A 22,868-nucleotide genomic window follows, 5' to 3' on the forward strand; every position below is an offset into this window, starting at 1 on the left:
CTGCAAGGGCACCAGGGAGGGGTCGGGAGGAGGGCGAGCGGGCAGACAGTGGGGGCTGGGGGGAGTCCCGGGCACTGTCTGCTTTCTCCCTGGAGCGGGGGGTGGCAAGTCAGAGAGGGGAGCGTCACAGGCCGGCCTGGGCAGCCACAGCCCCTCCCAGGCGACAGGAGGCCCCCCTCTCAATGCTGCGAGAGAGGCACGGTCCTCACTGTCACCTGGCGCCCTTAGGTGCCTGACGGAGGGGGAAGGGGAAGTGGGTGAAGCGGAAGCCCTGACCCACGTTCCTTGCGCTCGAATGCCCCAGTGGCCATAACGGCTGTGTCTTTCCTGTGCTGCGCTCCCCTCCCAAATTAGGACACAGTTAGGTCCACGCCTCAACAGGCGGGGCTGGTATCCCTCCTCTTCCCCTACTTCTGGCTCTCACTTCAGCCCAGGCCAGTCTCGCACCCAGGCTCAGGCCAGGCGCCCTGGGCTCCTCTGAGCTCTCTCCTGCTGAGGGAGGTGGGCACCACGGAGCAGGGCGGGCTGGTGGAGCTCTGAGTATCCACTGAGTGCACGGATGCCTGCGCCTGTCTGCAGGGTACACCCCTGGAGAAGCGAGATGATCGTGGAAACCGCTGTTCCCCATGCGCGACCTCAGGGCTCTGCACAAACACCCCTGGGGATGTTAGAGGGTACAACAAAGAGCCCCGTGGAGGAAGGCTTGGACCAGCCATTCCCAACATGGACTGCACATTAGAGACCCCCGTGGGGACTTTTAGACGCTTTCAATGCTTCCCCTCCCCCTACATCACTTAAATCTGGACGCGGGAGGCTGGGGTGGTCTGGTAAGAGTCCAAGTTGCCTATGGGCTCGGATGCCCCACCGGCACTCTGGTGGCCGGCGACTCGGGCTTGCCCTGCCCTCTGCTGGAGAACAGGGGCACTGCAAGCAGGTCTGAGGACGTTGCCACCAGCCTTGCCGAGACTTGCAGGGAGGAGGAGAGCATAGGGAGGAGGAAAAGGGGGGAGGAGAGAGTGGAAGAGAGGAGGGAAGAGAGAAAGGAGTGGGAAAAGGAGGAGAGGGAGAGGGAAGAGGAGGGGACAGGCAGAGAGCTGGGGGGAGAGGGAGAGAGGGACCCGGGGTTGGGGAGTCACTAATGCTGCCACGCCCCTCTGCACGCATGACACAGGTTCCCTGTCCCTGGGTTCCTCAGTGCGTCGCCAAGAGCAAGGGGGAAGGAAACGGTCCCAGACTCGTGGCAGGGAGAGAGAGGGAAGGAGTGGAAACCTGTTTCCGATGTAAAGGGGCTCGTCATCCTTCAGCCAGGAGACCGTGAGCTTCAGGGAGGGGTCGTGCTTCACCCGACACTCCAGCTGCACCGTGGTGCCCCTTTTGGCGACCTGGTCCTCGGGCATCCGGTAGATCCTGGTGGGGTCTGTGGAGAAGCCGAGGGAGGTCGTCACTGGCGTGGCCTCTGCCCAGCACCCCACGTGGCCTCACCGTGTGACGCGCGTGACCTCAAGGTTAGACCGACCACGGAAGGTGGAAGAAGGTCACATTCAGTTATATGAATGAGTGATTCCAAGTAGTAAACAATCCCCAAGTCCTTTCTATCTGGCTTGGGAATAGATGATGCACTTTCTGGGGTGTAGTGGGGGTGTTGGTGGGGTCTCGGGCTTCCCTCTTTAATTCCACATGGACCAGGCCGAGAATGGCTCGGTGTTCCCAGCACCCAGGCCAGCTGGAAACCCTCGAGGACACACAGACGCACAGGGAGGGTCCCATCAGGGATCAGACATTACGTGTGGTGCATTTTCAAAGGGAACAGCGCACGGGAATCGCTCTGCGACGATGGCTTCCTCGCCTGCCCCCATGCCACCCTCTGCCTACCAACCCTCTCCTTTACCTTTGACCTCCAGGCGGACCTGGTTTTCAGCTTTGCCCAGGATGTTGGTGGCGACGCAGGTGTAGATGCCTTGGTCCTCTTTGCGGATCATCTTGATTTCCAGGCTGCCGTTCTCATAGACGTGGTAGTTGCCACCATCCAGGTTGCTGCCTTGCCCGTTCTTAAACCTCACAACAGAGCAGCACAACGTGAAGCATACTGAGAGGACTGGCCCAAGGGAGTGGGGTGGCAACCTCTGGAGAGGCTGGGTGGGCAGCCTGGAGCCTGAGCTCCACAGGGTCCACCTCCAACCACTGGGCGACCCTGGCAAGTCTCTAGCCCTCGGTTTTCTTCTCTGCACAATAAAGGAGGGCACCTGGGTGGCTCAGTCGGTTAAGTGTCCAACTTTTATTTTTTTTTTAACGTTTATTTATTTTTGAGAGACAGAGACAGAGCATGAGTGGGAGAGGGGCAGAGAGAGAGGGAGACCCAGAATCGGAAGCAGGCTCCAGGCTCCGAGCTGTCAGCACAGAGCCCGATGCGGGGCTTGAACTCACGGATCATAAAAATCATGATCTGAGCCGAAGTCGGACGCCTAACCGACTGAGCCACCCAGGCGCCCCAAGTGTCCGACTCTTGATTTCGGCTCAGGTCATGATCTCATGGTTCATGAGTTTGAGCCTTGCATCGGGCTCTGAGCTATCAGCAGAGCCTGCTTGGGATTTTCTTTCTCTCTCCCTTTGCTCCTCCCCCACTCTCCCTCTCTCCCTCTCTCTGTCTCTAAAACTAACTAAATAAAAAATAAACGAGGGGGCTGACCTCAGTGATCTGCCAACTTCCTCCTGGCTTCCACCCTTTAAGGTTCCCAGGTCTTACTGAATACCTAATGTGGACCTGATGGGAACGGGCACCATAAGACAGGACCCCAGGGGGGACGCCTGGTCTCCTAGAACTTACCATCGGAGTGTGGGGATGGGAGACCCAAAGAACGGGCAGTCCAGCCGTGTCCGGTTGTACAGGATCACCCTAATGAGCTGGTTCCGGGGTGACAGCATCCGAGGGGGCACGTCTGCAAGTCCCGGAGAACGGGTCTTGGCTGGGGAGGTCAGCTTTTCCAGCTACCAGCCCCCCAGTTCTTCTAGGTGCCTCGGTGGCATAGCAGCTCTCCAATCCCCAACATCCCTTCCCCTGTCAAACCTCCTCCTTTAAGAAGCCTCTCAGGGCTGGGTGAGGAAGGAGGAGGGTCACCCATCTACCCTCAGCCTACGCTACATCTAGTCCGGCTTTTGCAAAGGGCCTCCCCAGATTATCCAGCAGGTTCTATAACTCCCTCTCCACAACCCCAAGGCATCTCCCGGTCGCCTCTGCCCTCTCCCTGCTCTGGGAGGGACACCAACGGATTCAGAACCATTTCCTACCCCCAGGACACTGAGAACGCACGCAGAACTGGCCTGGATAGTGGAAGGGGTGAGACAGGTCCCTCCCCGTCATCTGGAGGGGGAAAGGGCCCCAAACCGACTTCTAACAGGGAACTAATTGTCCACACATCCAGATCCCTGGGTCCGAAGTCCCTCATCCTCCCCAGAAAATTCATCTTCAGTGTCCATGCTTCCCCCATCCCGCCGTTCTCCTGCCCCACCCAGCCTGGCTGACCTCTGGAGAAGAACACCCAGGGAGGCTGCACTGAGGGCGAGCGGAGGGGTGCACTCACCCAGCACACTGACGAAGGCGTTGGCCAGCAGGTAGCCGTGCTCGTTGGACGTGTTGCACTGGTACACAGCCCTGCTGCTGATCTGGGTGTCCCGGAAGATGATGGTGTCCCCGGCCACCTCGCGGTTTGGGTTGGGTGGTGCCGCTTCAGATAGGAAAGACGGTCCACGTGAGCAACAGGAGGGGCAGGGTGGAGGGCACTTGGGGCTCTGGCCAGGGCCCCCTAGGACGACCGGGGTGCTGTGGAAGAAGCACCAGAAGTCCCGGCTTCCGGCTCGACTGCTGCCTAGCTGTGTGACTTTGGGCCCATCATCAAACCTACTAGGGTTTGTCCCTCAGTCTGTCCCATGGGACTGTGAATCCCTGCTCCTCCTATTCAGCAGCTGGGCAGACGTGGTTGACAGCATAAGCCGCGGCAACAGAAAGGGGTTTGAATTCTAACCGCATCACCTGCCCGCTTTATTCACTTGCTGTAAGCTCCAGCATCCTTGTGTGGGGGATGGGGATGATAGGTCACCCTGCGGGGCTCTCAGGAGGGCGACCTGAGATGTTATGCATGCATAAACTCATCAGCAGAGGCCTGGCACACACAGATTATGATGGTCGTTATTATTTTAATCCAATGTGTGCACACCCAAGTGTTTTGAAAAGGACAAAGGAAAGTACAACCGGATGGGACCTACCACCTTCCCATCCTCTGAGCAGAGCATTCTTCAAACATTCAGAGTTAAACCCATAAGCCAATGTCTGTTGAAACTGAATGGGTCCCTAGGTTTGCCAAAGCTTCCTGATCTTCGCAAGAAACGTATCCTAAACCGAGAGAGAACATTTGCTCCCACGGTTCTTCTAGTACGGCTGGCTTGTGATGCAGACGGCCGGGGCCGAGGAGTGGCTGCGGGGTCTCAGTCCTGCTCACATGTCAGTCTGGGACTGGGACAGACTAATAAATCTTTCTGGGCCTCATTTCCCTTCTCTGTCAAACGGGGGAGAATTACTCCCATCCCACTCTGAGGAGCTTATTAAGAGAACGATAATAAACATTTAAAAAAAGGGGGGGCGCCTAGGTGGCTCAGTCGGTTAAGCATCCGACTTCAGCTCAGGTCATGATCTCGCGGTCTGTGAGTTTGAGCCCCGCATCAGGCTCTGTGCTGACAGCTCAGAGCCTGGAGCCTGCTTCAGATTCTGTGTCTCGCTCTTTCTCTGTCCCTCCCCTGTTCATGCTCTGTCTCTCTCTGTCTCAAAAATAAATTAAAAAACATTAAAAAAATTTAAAAAATTAAAAAAAAGAGAACGATAATGAGCCGTATGAATAGTTTTCTAGAAGTGTAAAGAATTTCCACTTCCCATCTTTCGCTAGAAGGTGACTTTCTGCTCTAAGATTCCTGGGCTGGACCGGGTGCCTTGGCTTGGATGGTCTGTGAACCCATCCAGCATCGCTCAGACCCACAGCAGCAGTGGGCCGAGGGCCACCCCAGGTCTGGCCCCTCAGGCGCCACTCCACAGATAGCAAGTGTCAGCCCGGAACTGGGGAATCAGCAGGAGGTAAATGAAGACACGGTCAGCATCCTTATCACCCGTCCCCAAGTCCCCACTCAGCAAAAAGGCACAAAGAAGTCAACGCCAGCAACTTCAATGCCTCCTTCCCTGGCAATTCTCATGGAGCCCACTTTCCTCTCAGTCACTCCCCTTAAGTGACCGGTGACCTTTCCAGGGCCAAGGCTCAGTTGCAAGTCCTGGGCTCTGCATTTATTTAATGGTGCTGTGAAGTCTGGTGCCTTTGTCTGCCCTGTTCCCAAAGTGCTGTCAGGACACAACAGCAGAGGGCAGGTGGCGTCCGTGTCTCTGCTTGTGTCCAGTGGAAGGACACCGACGGGTGGGGGAAGCTATGTGCTCAGCAGTGGAAGGACACTGACCGGGGCGGGGAGGGGGAAGGTATGTGCTCAGCACCGGACGGTGCGGGCATGCTGCACTCTCACGGAGATCCACAAGGACATTTTCTAACGTGAACGCAACTGGCGAGAATATGACGGGAAAACTCGACCAACAGCCCCATCTGGAAGGGGCCCTGGAATCACCTACTCCAGCCATCGGGCAGGATGCAATTTCCCCAAATCTGGGCATACTCATTAACTGTGCTGGCGCGTCTCTGCTGTCATGGGGAGGTTCTTCCTCACATCCAACCTGCTTCTCATTTCGCCCTCAGCAGAGAGCGGGGTCTGGGGAACTACCGACAGGTTTCCTGTCCTCTCGCACAAAGGTGAGGCAGGTTTCCTGTCTCTTGAGATGTCCACAGGGATGGGACGCTCCAGAAGCAGCAGCCAAGGGGCTGTTCTTTGACTTCACTTCTGGGACCACTGGGGCTGGCCCAGAGGGATGGGGATCTGGGGCCTCAGCAGAGACAGGAGAGACAGCGGAGTCGGGTGAGACCACGGCTCGTTACTTACATTGCAAAGGTTCCCCGTTTACCATCCACTGGACGGTGGGCTTGGGGTTCCCATTGGCTCGACACACCAGTCTCCCGTCCTCGCCAGGAGCCAGGATAAGGTTCTTGGGTTCGTCCAGCCAGTAGGGAGCAGCTGGAAGACAAACACAGTGCAGGCAGGGGGGTTAGACGGCATGGGGCAGGCCAAAGACACCAGACCGGCTCCCTCTAGGAAGGCAGGAGCCCCTGGGTGCCAGCTCCAGGCCCTCACCACCTGCCCAGGGCTCATCCTCATGGGATGACTCAGTCCAGCCTGCCTTTGGCTGGCTTGGAGCCACAGATGCCACCCGGTCTATTTTGAGTTCGCAGAACAATAGTTCTAAACTGGGGCCGCTCGTTAGAATCCTCTGAAGAGCTTTTAACAAACACGGACACTGGGGCCTGTCGGAGACCTATTAAGTCAGAATCCTCAGGGGAGGAGGCTTGGGCAGCAAATGCTTTTAGAGCCCCACAGGTGTTCATGATGTGCACCCAAGGGCTCGAGCCAGGGAAGGTGGTCAAGTGTGCACGGGGCTGGCCCCTCTGGGTTTCTATGGCTATCGCTGCAAGATCTGACCATTTAGAAAAGACCTCGTATTTATTCTTTTAGACACTGGGCTCTGGTAGGGCAGAGCTGGCTAGCCCTTCTAATTGTGGACATGTGGACTTTTTTCTGAGAAGGTCCTTTGCATCGGATTGTCAAAGATCTTGATGCCCCCAACAAGGTCAAGAACCCTCGGTCCGAGTGTCGTGCTGAGACTAAAGTCACAGGATCAGCTGACCGCATGCTACGGAAGTTCTTGTACTTTTGGCATCAGACCTCACCGTCCTCACCGTCCTTTCGGCCCCGGGCTGAGAGGCGACTGGTGCACCCTACCACCTGTGGCGGGGACCCAGAAAGGCACGTGCTTTACTGCCCGCGATAGCTCAGGGGGGCCATCCGCGCTCGGGGGAGAGGGAAGTGATTTTTTTAAAAAACAATTTGGGTCGTGATAATTCCCCATTTGTAAAAAGAACCACACACAAGTACACAGACAGCACAGGGCCAAAACGACACGCCGTGAATTAAAATGCAAAAGTAAATAAAGACAAGGCTCTGGGTGAAATCCAAATGGACCATGGAGGTACATTCTTGTGGAGGGAGCCCTGGGCACAACAGAGAGGTGGGTGATGGTCAGGGTGGGTCTCTTTCCCTTAGTACCCACCGTGCACACACACACACACACACTCTCTCTCTCTCTCTCTCTCTCTCTCTCTCTCACATCCACAGGGTGATACCGTCCCTGGCAGGTCACTTACCACGAACCAGAGTGTTGCTGGGTCTCCCCTGCTCACCCGGCCCGCCCCCCAGAGGGAAGGGTGGTCGTGGCATGTAGGGCTGGCAAAATCAGCATAATGAGAAATACACACAACGTACCCTTTACTCTCACCGAGATCGTGTGCCGGATGCTGCCCATCTTGTTGGAGGCCAGGCAGAAATACTCTCCAGAGTCCTCCTCGGAGACGTTGGTGATGCGCAGAGCCTTGTTAAAGTTCTCAAACTTGGCCTTGTCTGATGGGAGGTCCCCACCTTTCTTGTACCACGCAATATCTGGTGTTGGGCTGGGAGAGGGACCAAGCGGGAAACACGGACTCATCACCAGCTGCGGCCCTGCCGTTCTTCTACAGAGTCTGGGACACCCAGGTGACCTTAAAGTGGACTTGGGCCCAGAAGGACGCGTGTCCTATGAGAGCCGACCTCTCCCATAGATAGACAGGGGACGCTCGGCCGCAGAGCACTGAGGGACTTACGTAAAGTCACGTGAGGTTCTAACACACGTCCAGGATGCCTACCCATCTCCCTTCCCCATTACCCATGAAGGAAACAGCCAGAACGGGATGGAGAGGACGATGTTTTGTCCCCCAAACCGTGGCAAGAACAGAGCGTGCCCAAACCCCCACCGCGTCTTCCCGGAGGGTGGCCAGAGGTGGGGGTGCGAGCTGTACGTACACCCCGGAGGCGATGCACTCCAGCACGAGGTCCATGCCACGCAGTACCATCTGACTGCTCGCCGTGCCCTGGGGGTACATGAAGCTGGGGGTCCTTTCTGCAACTCCTCGGGCTGAAACAGGATAGAAGGAGCTCTCATGAGCCTCCTGCCCAGAGGGTGGACCCAGCTAGGCCAAAGCGGTCAGGCTAGAAAGAAGTGTCATCACGCCCCCTGCTTACTCCCTTACCCTCAGAGGCACCAAGCCCCGTACCCTCCCAGCTGAAACCCCCCCCCAGGGGCCGGGGCATCATTAAGAGAGGTGTGTTAGGAAGCGCGGGGCTCCTCGGCCCCACTGGCACATGTGTGTGAGCACATCTAAGTTCTGAAAGGCTCTGGCAAGAGGAGCCCGGCTTCCTCCCTTGTTAGGAAAACCCCTCCTTCCCGGGAAAGGAGGAGGGGGCTGCCCGGGCAGTGAGCAGTTTATTCCTGGAGCATCTTGTGCTGGGACCCCAGAGGCCAATGCGGTGGCCACCACCGGGAGGCCGTCTCAGCAGCAGCGGATGAACGAGAAGACCTGTATTGGGCCACAGGACAGACAACCTGCTCTTTGCGACCCTGGAGACAAGGAGCTGGGATGAAGCCACAGAGACCCAGATGAACAGTCAGAGACGCAGGAAGCATTATTAATGGCTTAGCAAAGACATGGAGAGAATGAATGAGCAGAGATGACAGGAAATCACTCTGGGGCCAAGACCATTCTGCCTCTTCGCTAATGACTCTGGAAGGGGGCTGGGAGGAGGGTGTTAATTGGATGTGAGAGACTGGGGGAGGGGGAGTGGGGAGTGGCAGCCAAGATGGAGGAGGTGATCTACAATTCAACTAGGCGGGAGCAGCCATCAGTGACGTGCACGTGGGTTTGGAAGGCCCGGTGGCTCGCGGAGATCGACACGGCCAGGATGGCCGTTTGGCTGTGGACGGGGTCATGCAAGTCTGGGCACACCCCCAGCACAGCGGACCCCACCTTACCTGCGCCTCACCTCTCCCCGGGAGCTCTGTGCCCAGTAAGACGGAAGGGAGGAGAGCAAGGCTTTTCCCACCAGGAGCCCCAAAGCAAAGGGAAGCTGGAGGAGGCACCCCTGCCCAGAGGTGTAGGGGTCTTAGACTCAGCTGGAGAGGTGACAGGAAGAAGGCAGGCAGAGCTGCCAGGGGCCGGGAGCCCTCAGAGATGCCTGGAAGGGGAACAAGGGCATCTTCCCGGCGGGGGGCTGTGAACGGGCGCTGGCAGCGAGGACAGAGTGGCGGGGGAACCCTGCCTCCGTGACACCGGTGTCTCCTAAAGGAGCTTGTTGGACAGGCTGGTGCCCGGCTGGGTCAGCAGGGCTCCCGTCTTAGAGGCCCTCAGCTTCTCTCCATTAGCCATCGGGGAGTGCATTTCCTAGAGCTGGTGTCTATTTTATGCTTTTGTCAGGGGAAGGAATGATGAGAGTTAGTTAGGCGGCTGGCACACAGCGAGCGTTCAGTCGGTGTTTGTGGGATGAATGGATTCAAGGGGAGAAGGGAACAGACAAGAAGGCAACAGTTTACCCCGCGTGTTATCTCTCTTTCTGCAGAGGTCCTCATTTGTCCCACCGGCACACACATATACAACAGTGGCTACTGAACGGGTTAATCCATTATGGGGTTAATTGGTTACCGTCTGTAACTCTTGTGACAGCCAGCTCTCAGTCCCAAGGAAGCCTGATACAAAGCAGCAGCTTTCCCCCACCCATTATGGTGGAATCACCCAAACAGTCAAGACAACACAAGGTCAAGGGAACTATGAGGAGAAGGAGCTTTCAGGGCAGGTGGCTCTGGTGTGAGGTTGGTGAGTCTGTTGAGTGCGGGGAACCCCCGGACTACGTGGGAGAGCCAGCTCAGTTGGCATACTCCTTCCACGCAGGGACAAAATCTGCAGAAACCAGCCCGAGACCCTGTGGACATTTAATTCACACCATAGCACGCAGCACCACAAGCACACTTGGCCAGCAAAGCAGTAAGTATGGGACGGAGGAGAAATGAACAGTCTCGCTATGGGGACCTTGACAATGCTGGGAGCTGTGACTATAAAAAGGTTATAGCAATACTCCCGTTCGTAGGATGTGGGCTAGCAACCACAGAATTATCCCAAAGGAGGAGAAGCTACTGGGAAACAAGCCAAGGTTCAAAAAATATAGGGAAGAACATTCTAAAAGTCAGAGGCAATAATCAGGGCCACCATTTGGTGAGCATTCATGACGGGCCAAGCCCGGGCTAACAGCTCTCTCTAGACGTCATAGTCATAGTCATGTTCATCCTCACAACAAACCTGGGGGGGGACCACCTCCATTTGCACCAGAGGGAACTGAGGCTCAATGGAGTCCACAGACTTGGCAAGGTCACAAGTCAGTTGTGTTTTGGATTCTGGACCATTTGGCACCAAAGTGTGTGCTCTGACACTATACTGTATCACCTCTTTAAAGATGGATATCCCATCTGTCCCTGCTTCTGACAGCCAGCTTTGGGAGTATCTTTCTTACTCAAACCAAAGAAAACTGAAATCCAAGGGCAAAAGAGGTGAGGGAGAAAGACATTTTTGTCTTAGCAAGCTGCCCTGATGAACCTCTTCCGCTATGTTTTCCTTAAACATTGTTCCCATTGTCTTAGCTAAGAGGCCATCCCTCCTCAGTGGCCATTAAATAAACTCAAGCCCAATGTGGAAGAGAAGCTGAGCTGGGAATGAAGAGGCTCCAAAGGCAACTCAACTGGATTCTTAAGGCCACGGAAGGCTTGAAGAGGAGTCAGGGTGACACATGGTATCATGAAGGGTTAGAAGGCTGGACCCAAAGAAGAGGTTATGAAAAACTGGTCAGCTGCAGCAGGTGCCAATTTATGATAGGATAAATGATAATTTATGAAGGATAAGCCAGCTGGGGGCTTTGGGGCCACTGCTCCCAAGGGAAGATGGCTAATTTCTTTCCCTGGAGAAGCAGACTCAGGAAGAGTCTCCAAGACAAAAGTGATTACTCTATAGGACCCTAAATGGTAGAGGATGACTGTCTCCTAGGGTGTCATAGGATCTCACCCACCCTCATTGAGGTGGGGATTCAGACGATGCTTCTCTTATTCTCCCTGTTCTTCAGGGCTGGGGTCAGATCGAATACCTGATCAAACTCAGAACCCAGATGCCAAAGCTCATGTCGGTGGATTCAGGAAGAGTTTCCCACATGGGCCCCTCTGACCTCTAGCCCAAGGACAGTCCATCCTTTCCTGCTCTCCCAGGCTGTGGTTCAAGAACAGGTTCGTGGGTTTCTAGGGGAACCTGGCCCAGGGGGGACACCTCAAGAGATGATACTGCCTCGGCCACCTTGGCTTTAAAGGGCCAATGAAAAAATGTTTTGGTCAACTCCTGTGAGAGGAAAGGTCAAGACTGCTGACAACCTGAGTTGCCCCCCTCCGTCAAGTACTGTGGGTTAGCAGAAGAGAGTTCAATGCATCGGATGTATCTAAGAACGTCTGCCAGAAACAGCTTTTAGGGGCAGCTGGATCTCACATTCGCTGCTTTCAATTCTCGGAATTAAGGACTCATGAGGTTGGATCCGTGGTATCTCATCCACCTCTCTGGCCCCAGGAACAGCTGACCAAACAATCCCAGAAGACAAAAAAAAATCTCTTTATCTAGTAACATTTGATACCTTCCACTGCCAGGAAATCTCTTCCATAAGTATAACCCAAATCCCTTATGCGATAGTTGGAGTTTTTTTGTTTTTTTTTTAAAGCAGGCTTCGTGCCCAGCACAGAGCCCAGTGCTGAGCCCAAAGCGAGGGCTTGAACTCACAACTATGAGATCAAGACCTGAGCTGAGATCAAGAATCGGATGCTTAACGGACTGAGCCACCCAGGCACCCCAGTTGAAGCTTTTTTTTATTCAGTTCTCAGCACAGCTGAAGATCTGAATAGCTTTTGTTCTTCTAGTCTGCCTTCAAGTTCCTCCCTCCATAGTACTTTCTTCCCACACTTGGGCTAGCCTTTCTTCCTTTGGCTTCTCTTCAGGTTCTCTGTGTCCATCTTAACTTGAGTCAACACTAAACCATTCCCTTCAGTACCAGTAATGTGCTAACGCGTACTAATCATTGATGTGTCTGACACCCGTGCTGGGAACCATACGCACGTTACCCTGTTTAACATTCATGACAATTCTCTGGGGCCTGTAACATACCCATTTTACAGATGAGGAGATTAAATGACTTGCCTGAGGTCACTCAGTGGTACCTCCCGGAGCCTGTGTTTAATTCAAGGAAGGCTGTCTACCTTCGAGCGCATACTCTTCTCTTGCCTGGGTGAATTCCAAGTGGCAAGCTACAATCTCAGACCAGCTTCCCCCTGCCACCGAGCAGGTCATTGGACATTTGGCGTATGTTCAGAGGATACCAAACCATTGTAGAAATCACTAGAACAAAATGCCGTTATGGGGAGCCAAGCAGACAGATGCACTGGGCATTTTTCATTGCATTGTCTCTTTGTCCAACTCTGCACTCAGGAAGGACTTCATCTTCCTTCCTTTTCACTTTCTATTTCTTTTTAGAAGCATTCAACCTAGCTGTCCTTTGTTCACCATGTGCCTCACTTTGACTTTACACCTCTTCCAGCTGGCTTCATCCTTGGGTCAACCCCATTCATTCTACCTTGGATTGAGGAGAAGGCGGTCCATCTCCATTGTGAGTTCTTGCGAGCTTTGTTTCGTTTCATAGCCCTGGATGGTTCTTACAACTCCCACTCATTCACCTGTAATCACTTCTACCACTAGCCACAAAATTTAAGTGGCTGGAATCAGTCAAACTTATCCCATTGATAAAACAATGCCTCCCTGAATAGTTTATCTTACACAAAGCAAGCAGTTTGGACCAGATGGTCTCTAAGGGACCTTCTGGCTCTGATACACTCTAGCTTCGAGAATCCTTCCATAATAGATTATCTGAAATCCAATTTAGAGAAAGGCACATTCCACACCCGTGCTCCGGGGCTCTTGACACCACGGTAGTTGGCCCCATTATTTTGAAAACAAACAATGCCCAGAATCCAACAAAGGTTCCCCCCCCCCCCCCCCCGCTTCCTTGGGCAGTAAATCTCTTTGGCAGAATCTCAGTGTGGTTCTACCTGTTTGATGCCAAGTTAGAGCCTTTGCCTCTCTCCCCGGCTCACACTCCCCCTTCCCACCCCCCACTCCAGACCCCAATCATTGTTTATATTAGCACATCACAATGCAGACACTTCCTATCTATTTGAGCCTACAATGACCCCCCTGGGGACCTACAGCCTCAGCTTCCAAGGCATAACGGATGATGGGGGCCAGCTGCCTCGCCAAAGCCAGTAAATGATGTTTCCTCTAGCTGCTCAAGGGAAATAAGACATTCTTGAGCCATGGTGGGGGGTGGGGGCTCAGGTGTGGAAATAGCTAATGACGCTACTAATCAGCTTGAGCAACCAGTTGTGGGCTACGTCAGAAATATGCCTCATGGAAAGTGTCCCATGACTTGCAAGCGTGTGGGTGGGTGGGCACCCACCCATTTGTGCACACTGCTGGAGGAGAGAAGAGACCCAGGCAAGAGGGCCACGGATGGTCCGTCTTCCTTTATACTTACCTTGAAAGAGAACTCAGCAGTGAACTCTCACTCATATTTGCCAGATGGATTTTAAAGACACACGGAGCCTGTGACACGGCACCCCCAGTAACTAAGGCTAGATTGCAGAGCAGGCAATTCACATCCAGACGCGTAGGAGTTAACTAAATGCACCACAAAGCTTTCTGTGTACTGTAAACCACTAGGAGGAACCAGACTTCCGTCTCCTCCTCAACGTGCGTGCGGACGCATCTGTCCTCAGATGCTCTCCATCCATCCGCCACTGATTCCTAAGATTCTACTGAGTCCTCCCAAAAGGTCTTCTGAAGTCCTACCCTGGTCTGACCAACTGTCAGCCCTGCCACCCGGCGTGAGTTAATGACACGGTATCAGTCGAGTTAGGCAAACTGGGGTTAGGACAGGCAAGGTTACTCCCAAGGTTACCGCGGCGACTCACCACTGTATATGTCAGGGTGGTTTCTTAAGGACGAGTCATTATAGGGGTTGTCTGCAATAAACAAAAGAAGGTGAGCAAACAGGAGGCCACGGAGAGCTCATGGAGGCATAAACGGGGAGAGAACAACAGAAACGCAAAGCCACGAAAACAACTGGTGTTTTTTTTTTTTTTGCAAAGGAAAGACACGGCAAATTTGAAAAGGAAATGTGCCTGGTGAAGAACAAGCAACATAAAACAGCCCAAAAAAGGGAAGAAAAGGTTAAATCCTGCAAAAGAAGGCAATAATAAGATAAGTTTCTTTTTAATGAAAGAAATTAGGCTTGACCTTTAATGGCTTGATCCTATGTTTCCAATCAAATGAGATAAGGATTAGTGGAATCCCGCAGCGGTCTTTTGAACAACTTCCCATCAAAATCCTCAGTGCCCAGGACTCTGGATCAGGCCAGCTCTTGGGGGGAGGGGGGTAGCGCAGAGCCCTCCTTGAGAAGGTAAGGTGCAGTGGTGGGAGCTCAGTGAGAGAAGACAGTCCAAGAGATACAGTTCATCAACAGAGAGAGAGAGAGTGAGACAGAGAGAGAGGGATGCAGGGGCCCTTGGCAGCTCCCAGTGATCACGGGCTGCCAGTGAGAAGCACCCGGCCTCCCCAGCCCACCTGACCAGCGGGCACCACCCTGGTCTCTGAGATGTCACTGCTGGCAGAAGGCCTCCTTCTACTCCAGGGAGGCAGAGAGAGCCAGGCTGCGGTTCAGATTTTCGGAAGAGAAAGGGAGCCTGGGACAGGAGAGAGAGGGTATGGGCTAGGAGTTTTACACTTGGATGGGAGAAACCCGCTGACCAAGCTAGAGATTCAGAGCTCCTAGACTGGCTGGGGCTGAAGTCATCCCTTCAGCAGGAGGTCGGCGGCTTTGGTTCCGACGTTAGGTAATTAAGACCCTTGGGCATTTAATCCTCCGTGAAAGACATTTTGGAACAGGGCACTGAAGCATGCCAAGGCTGTGCTTTTCATTCTGCCGCCATCCCCGTCCAGCTACTGGGTTCAAGTTTTGATGGTACCAACAGGGGGTGGGGTGGGGGGTACAGCCGACTGGAAGCCAAGCAGACAGCCCTGAGAAGCCAGGGACAGAGTCCAACCGCCCGAGGGAGGCAAGGCGCTGTGCCAGAATATTTGCATATTTGAAGACAGATCAAATCGTGTTACAACCGATTGTAGAGGCTGTGAACAGTCTTCGCTGGGACCGTATTGCATCGCTTCCCAAATCTGCTTAACATCCACTAGGGGAGATGTGCATTATTCAGAACTATCCCTTAAGATGGGGCATGTTGAAAAGTCCGAGCCAGTCTGGAGAGTCGGCTTGGGGTCACCTGGAGCTAAGGGTGGGATCCAGCCTGTCGCGGAATGAAGAGGCAGGGTGGCAGAGGGGAGGAGGGGCTGAGGCTGCCTTGGGAGGGGACGGTCCTCCTCTGGCTTGGGAGGACAGGGGCACACAGCTAAAAGGGCCCTGGCTTCATGCTCCTAGGCTCCCATGCGACCAAGGTGAAACAGAACCCACCTCTTTGCAGAGAAGTGCTCCGAGCTTGGAACTAACCTCAACAGTTTGTGGATTCTGCAGCACAGCTGAGAAATTCAGGGAGGCTCCTAAGAGTGTCACTTAGATTAGAAGTGACATTAGAAGGAAGCAGGCTTAGTGCTTCACTGTCTGCCTCAGCAGAGAAGCCTCCTCCTTCACCACGGTCACCTCTTAGTGTGGCAGAAGGCACCCAAAGGGACCTGTTCCGGTGTGGGCAAAGTAGGACACGCACATCTTTGTGAGCCCGACTCTGCTGTTTGTCTTTGACCGCAAGCCAAAACAAATTTGAAAAATGATTTCAGATCACCCAGTGTTTTGTATCAGATACCTTTTCCCCCTTCCTTTTACGTAGGCAGTGCAAAATCAGGCATGATGAGATTGGTTTCCTCCCCCACAGGGCAAGCGGTGGTGGAGGGGCATGGTGAGAAGAGACTTTGAAGCTGTCCTAGCATGGCTATTTTGCCTCCCACCCCCAGACCTGGTTCTGGAGGTACAAGAAAGAGCCTATGTCCTTTCCAGGCAGGAAAGCAGAGAGAGCACAACTGTGCTATTTTAAGCAACTGTGCCCAATTCTGGGCTGGCTCAGATGCCCAGAACTTGCTCCCAGCCAAAGCTGCCCCTGGGAGAACTCCAGGAAGCAGACGGGGTTCTGTTCTCATCACCTGGGGGGTTCTCGGCATTCGGAGGAAAGAGTTTTCAGTGGCGAAGAGGACCCCAAAATGAAGCAGAAATAAATATCCTTTTCTTCCTCTGGTAGAGAAAAGGATGTTTCTGGAAAGTCGAACTTCTAAATGTTGAGAATCTCTAGCTGCCTCATTCCACAGAGGAAGACGCTTTACCATTTCCATCGCCCTGCGTGTACCCCACATGACACTGAGGACCACAGAAGGTCACCTGACTCATTCCCCCAACAGGAGGCTGACTTTCAGCATCGCACCAGGCAAGCAGAAAGGAATCCAGGTGACGGCACCGAAGGCCGTCCGGGGACTGGCTCAGTGAGCATCTTGCCCTCACTGCCCAGCACTGCCAGCCGCATCCTGGCTCCAGAGGCCACTCCGAGGTCCTGGGCAGACCACACTGTCCTCCTCAGCTCAGCCAGCTGGCAGCTGATTGCTCCTGACGTGCACTGAGACACTTCAGGCAGCCCAACTTTCTTCTCTAAGGGTCCCCTCTGGGCCTGGGTCCGGAATAAGAAAGCCAGCGAGGGGCAGCAAGCAGAATGAAGCTGGGTCATCCTGCCAGGAGCACGTGGGGCTTTTCCTGGGGTTTCTGGCCATCCTATTGGTTAGCAAATTATGGGCAGCCTGACACCAACTTTAGAACAGTGCGTCGGGAGCTACAGAAGTGGGGGAGATGGGCTGGAGGAGGGTTAAATGGGGTCCAGAGAGAAAGAAGATGAGGGAGGAGAAAAGAAGAAAGGAAGAAGGACGGAGGAAGAGAGTGAGAAAGCAAAGAGAAGAAAACGAAGAGAAAAAAAAAAAAAAAAGAAGGGAAAAAACTTCCATACAGGAGAAGGGGAGCAGGAAGAAAGCTGTTCCTTGGGGGTCCACCCCGATGCCTGGTGGACACGGAGTGTGGGGCTGGGGGCTCTCAGTACCCCCTGCTTCCATCACCGGCAGGGACCGCTGAGGAAAGACGACAGTACAAGGGGGCCAGGCCCCCAGCTGTTGTGAGTGAGGAGTGAGCTCCCCCGGCCTCTCCCCGCGCCCTTCTGGGATGTGTGTGGGCTCTGGGGTTCAGGCTATTTTCACCCACCTGTGGCAGCTGCCGGTGCCTATGTGATGCCATTTGCCTGGCCTCCCCCAAAACCACCACCGTCCACGGTGTGGAAAACGGCATTCACAGCTGAGTCAGACAGACTGAGGTCTCCTCTCGAGAAGGCCTGTTACAAACCCACGCTGCAAACTACCACGGCCACTTTGAACCCAATGCCCTAAAGCAGGCTGAGTACTTGAAGCCAGAGCTCCAGGCCGGCGGCTCCCCAGCAAGAAGTATCTCTGTGAACTGACTAGGTTTCCTCCTCCAGGAGGGCCACCAGTGCTGAGCGGATCGGGAAATGCCGACTCCCCTTGGCACCAGCCAAACGGCGTCAGGAAATAAAAACGGCAACAAACAAAACCAGAACATAAGTCTGCAACTTGCAAATGCAGTCATTCCATGCGGTCCAGTGTACACGTGTTACAGAATCACGCACAATTCATGGCGGTGTCCCTACTAATTTGGCTATTCTGTACTATGGCTTTATTCTAGAAGTACAGACAACCATACAACGGCTAGACATAAAAGAAATACTCAAGCTGAGTGCACGAGAGAGATGCCAGATGGCCACTCGAAGCAGTGCTTCTCCGATGCCGCTGTGTGTCCAGGGCACCTAGAGAGCTAATGGGGAACACGGAGGCCGGGACCGTGGAGGCAGGTTAGGGCTGAGCCTGGGATGGTTGCCCAGTTGGCCAGGTGACTCGGGCCGACACCGAAGCTTGAGAGGCACTGACTTAGAGCGGGACCAAGTTTACCCCAAGGCTTCAGAATGAAGAGATGTCGTTTCAAGTGGCTCAAGTGGCTGAGGCACAATGAGCCGGGAGGATTCCCTGGTCAGTCTCGGGGACCAGGCTTCCCCCAGACCCAGGGGCCTGGGGCTCCATGAGCTCAGTGGGCTTGTGCCCCTGGCTCCTGGCCCCCGGCAGGGACCTGCACTTACTGGTGAGGACCTTGAGGGTGAACGCGTTCTTCTGCTGGATGGTGTGGGTAAAGTGGAAGCGGGCGTTGCAGCTGTAGTCTGTCTGCATATCCTGCAACATCACGTTAGAGAAATACAGGTCTCCGTTGTGGCCCTGGGAGACGCGCTTGTCTTGGGTGATGGGCTCCATGGCTATTAGGAAGCAGAGGTACAAAGGGAGGTTAGCAGTAATGGTAACAGTAATACAATCGTGATAGTTCCGGCAATCGAGGACCAACAGGGCGCCCGGTGGGTCAGGAATTCAACGTTATTTGGTCTAATCCTCTCAACTCTGAGGCAAGGCTTATTCGCATTTTACAGATAAGAGAGCGGTGGATTTAATGTGTCCTGGTGGATTTAATGTGTCCTGCGTTGCAAAAGCAGTGACGGAAGGGCAGGATTCAGATTCACACCGGTCTGCCCACCACACCCATGCTCTATGGCCATACGTTTCCACCTCCTGTTCATGCCAGAGAAACTCTGGCCCCGAGCCAGAGGGAGGGATTTGCTTCCCAAATCAAGAGTCAAATTCACTTGTTTTCTATTTGAAGCTCTTACTCCCACCAGCACTACCAATTATAATCGCAAGATACATACTAATCAATGATATGCACCATCAATTTTAGGGTGCTTCCTAATTTCCGTGATGGTTAAAATATGAAAATGGTGCTTTTTAGAATTAGTGACATCCTGGGAGTGGCTGAGGAGGGTGACTACATTACCTATGATTTTTGAAGCATTAGACGTAAATTCAAACGACCAAGTTTCCAGGTGATTCGGTTTGTAAAAGTACACTCATAAGGCCGACTATTCATAGCTAACTCCTTCCTACCCCCCCCCACAATTGTTTATTAAGTCACTATTTCTTTTCTTTTTTTTTTTAAGTTTATTTATTTTGAGAGAGAGAGCACACACGAGCAGGAGGGGGACAGAGAGACAGGGAGACAGAATCCCTGTCGGTGCGGAGCCTGACTAGGGGCTCAATCTCATGAACCGTGAGACCAGGACCCGAGCCAAAATCAAGAGCGGGAAACTCAACTAACTGAGCTGCCCAGGAGCCCCTTAAGACGCTACTTCATAAGTCTCAAAGTTAATGATGCCAACCCTTCAACGATGGGCTGGTCGGTTCTGCAAATCATTTACCCAAGATTTACTGTAGGCCTACTGTGTGCCAGGCACTGTGCCAGGTATTGGTGAAAGAGAGCCGAAGCTAGCAGAAGGTGCAGCAGATAAACAAATCATCACAGTGCAGGGTGGTGAGTGGGAAGCCCCTGGTAAGAAGGGGATGAGCTGAGAAGAGTAGCACCCAGTTCCTTCCAGGGTGCCCTCATCTGGGGTTTGGAGGCCGCATGACACTTACCACACAGAAGAGACAGGGCCCTAAGAGGTTTCTAAGCAGCAGAAACAGTGTGTGCTAAAGGTGAGCGCACACAGCTGGGGCAAGGGGTAGGAGAAAGGCTGGGGAGGCAGAGGGAAGGGAAAGAAGTCTGGACTTTGTCCGAGGTGATGGAGGAGACAGTGAAGGGCTCGGAGCATACAAATGAAACTATCAGATTCATTTTTGGGAAGACCAAGGGGGCCAGTTATGGCTGATTATGGCAACCCAGGGAAATGCGGATGGTGGCCTGTGTTGGAGAGATGCCAGCAAGGGTCACGAGATCTGCTCGGGAGGCAGCATGGACATAAGCTGGTGACGGGAGTGATGCAGGGGATGAGAGGGTCTGAGCTGTTAGCTAACTAACCAACCCTCCAGCCCGTGGCCGGGCAGCCTTCCCCAGGCGTATGCACCATGGTGACGTAGCGAGAGAATGAATGAGGGCAAAGCCCTCTGTCTGCAAAACAACGCGCAACTCTGCCTCCTCGACAGGCAGCCTCTTTCAGAAGCAGGCCGCTAAAAACTCGGGGATGGACGGACGATGCATGATAAGCAGGCGGGCAGATCTATACATTGAGCGATGGATGGATAGACAGGGGAGCAGGTATGGAAGGAGGCGGAGGGGAAGCCGGGAAGACACAGACAGCGGAGCTCCAGTCGCCTTTATAACTCACGCCCCCGCTTATTTTGGTTGAAAATGTGGGAAGAAACAGGTCCAGAGTGGTGAAGAGTCTCAGTCCAAAACAGAACCGAACAAGCTCTCGACGATACGCTGTCCCTCTGCAAACACCGTCTCCCTATCGCTCCTTTATCAAAGGTTACATCCCTGTGCCTGGCTGTGTCCCAGTAAATCCAGACCGACCAGAGATTGAACCAGGAGGCTTTCTGTCAACTCGCCATCATCACAAATATTACTGAGCACTTTACTGTGCATGTGGCTCTGTTATAAGCATTTTGGCTGTATGACCTCATTTATCCTAACAATGGTCCTATTAAAGAGGGACAGCGGTTAGCCCTATTTCTTCCAGAAGAGGAAACTGAGGCCCAGAGATGTTAAGCAACTTGCTCAAGATCACACGGCTATCAGCAGTCAGGCTAGGAAATTAGCCTGAGCGGCCTCTCACACCGTGTTCTCAGCCACGTGGCCCCTTTACACCGGCTTCTCACAAGTGAAGGCCTTCCAGCCTTGGGCAAGCCCTTCCCATTTCACACACCCACCCCCCTCCTTAAGATTAAAGTAGAAATCAAACGCCCCCCAAGACTTACAGCTGCTCATCCAGAAGATGACTGGGGACGGAAGTCCGGGTGGGGGGTTGCACTGGAGGGTCAAGGGAGCACCTTCTTGAACCACGACAGGGTCTAGGTTTTCCTTGGGCCACAGGGGAGATTCTGGGGAGAGTCAGACAGAGGCGGGTGAAATGAGGGGGATGGCTGGGGCCGAGGCAAGGAGCAGGTTAGAGGCAGAAATGCAAGGGGGAGAAGGACAAAGGGAGATGGGAGAACAAGGGAGTGGGGAGAGAGCCCCCGTGGGTCTAGGCGAGGTACAGCGAGAGAATAGAGGCCATTTGTCTAAATAAATGCACAGCTTCAAAGGCTCCTCTCCTTCCTCTCCTCCCTTGCCCAGAGGGCAGGTGAAGTTGCTCAAGACTGGTTTGGTAGCCTCCTCTCCCAGGAATCTTTCTGAGTAGGGGGAAGTGCGCTCCTCCTCAGAGGCAAACAGCAAGCAGGACTTGCAGGGCACCAAGGCAGCCAAGGGCAGGGCGGCCTCTCTGGAATGACCCTCCACGCTCCCCCCCATTCCCCCAGAAGCAGGGCATGCCGGTCCCCCCTCTGCCCATGCTACTCACTGGACACCTGCAGGCGGATCCTATTGGACAGGGCCGTGCCAAATTTGTTCCGGGCAAAGCACTGGTATTCCCCCTCATATTCCTCGGGCCGCCCCCCACTGCGGAAGTCGATCACCAGGGTCCCGGATCTCCTCCTCATTGACACCCGGGGGTCCTTGGCGATGTTGAAGAACCTGCTGTTGCGAGTCCAGTGGAAGCTGTGTATGATGGGGGTGGGGGAGGGGGCGCGGAGGGGAGAGGCAGGACCACAAAGAGAAACAGGGTGGGCTCCGGGCTTCAGGTGAGAGCCTCGGGGCTCTGGTCCCTGACCCTGTCCCATAACCGCACCTCCATACCAGTGGGTCCCACCCTGGGTTGAGCGGCAGAACTGACCGGGAAGCCTGATAAAATGCAGAGTCCTAGGTGGCAGTCAGATGACCGTGTGGGGGGCATGTCCCTGACATTAGCGCTCTTACCCAGCCAAGGCTGGGAGTCATGGCTGGAAGTGGTAGATACCCACATAGCCACCGGGGGACAATGTTCTTTGCGGGAGCAGGCAGGGACTTTTAGTTTTTATTTATTTTATTATTATTTTTAAAAAATATTTATTTCTTTTTGAGACAGAAAGAGAGAGGGCGTGTGTGAAAGTGGCGGGGGGGGGGGAGGGGCGGAGAGGCAGAGAGAGAGGGAGAAGGAGGCAATCCCAAGCAGGCTCCACACCGTCCACTCGGGGCCTGACTCGGAGCTTGATCCCATGAACCATGAGATCGTGACCTGAGCCAAAAGCAAGAGTCAGACGCTTAACCGACTGAGCCACCCAGGTGTCCCTAGGCAGGGAGTTTGATTTTTTGTAATATTTCACCCAGGCCAAGCACATCGGGGAGCTGGCTCTGCCTCTCCTGTCTCATTCGATAACCAACTCTAAAGCCAAAGCCAAAGAGCAATGGCCCGGGTTATCCATGCTCCTGCTCGTGGGTGCAGAAGACAGCAGTGGCCGCACCTTCTAGCCCAGGAGGGCCAGCTTTGAAAGAACAAGCAGCCCTCACAAAACTGAGCCCAGAGGGGAAGACGCTAGAATCTCCCTCTCCTTCTGGGGGGTGGGGGTGTGTGCACAGCTGTCCAGAACATAACCTTAAAAGAAGTAGGAGTGGCTGCTCAGTGTCTCAGAATCACTGTTACTGCAAAGGAACCGTGGGGGGCAAAGACCAAACTTCAGAAGTAAGGCCATCTATGCCCTGCCTGACCCTGCAGGGTGACCCTGTTCCTTCCACCCTGGGTGAGA

General features: G+C 54.0%; 1 protein-coding gene across 6 annotated transcripts in view; it reads right to left on the bottom strand.

Moving 5' to 3' along the window:
- The window catches only part of NFASC (neurofascin), a 67,172-nt gene that overhangs the window by 36,781 nt on the left and 7,523 nt on the right, over positions 1–22,868 (bottom strand). For 4 of the 6 annotated variants that reach the window (XM_047077248.1, XM_047077247.1, XM_047077246.1 and 1 more), the window contains exons 3-13: positions 21,608–21,804; positions 21,027–21,149; positions 18,368–18,538; positions 14,102–14,152; positions 8,029–8,140; positions 7,456–7,640; positions 6,022–6,153; positions 3,579–3,722; positions 2,825–2,936; positions 1,889–2,055; positions 1,270–1,417 (exon numbers count right to left, since the gene is read on the bottom strand). In XM_047077248.1, coding sequence (XP_046933204.1) covers positions 1,270–1,417; positions 1,889–2,055; positions 2,825–2,936; positions 3,579–3,722; positions 6,022–6,153; positions 7,456–7,640; positions 8,029–8,140; positions 14,102–14,152; positions 18,368–18,538; positions 21,027–21,149; positions 21,608–21,804 — 1,542 coding nt within the window. The remainder of the gene's footprint in view (positions 1–1,269; positions 1,418–1,888; positions 2,056–2,824; positions 2,937–3,578; positions 3,723–6,021; positions 6,154–7,455; positions 7,641–8,028; positions 8,141–14,101; positions 14,153–18,367; positions 18,539–21,026; positions 21,150–21,607; positions 21,805–22,868) is intronic. The other 2 variants (XM_047077244.1, XM_047077243.1) reach the window with 1 other exon arrangement.

The sequence above is a fragment of the Lynx rufus genome, unplaced genomic scaffold (assembly GCF_022079265.1).
Source record: "Lynx rufus isolate CCGP_SWC_20201006 ecotype Redwood Valley unplaced genomic scaffold, mLynRuf1.p SCAF_15, whole genome shotgun sequence".
Taxonomy (NCBI): Eukaryota; Metazoa; Chordata; class Mammalia; order Carnivora; family Felidae; genus Lynx; species Lynx rufus.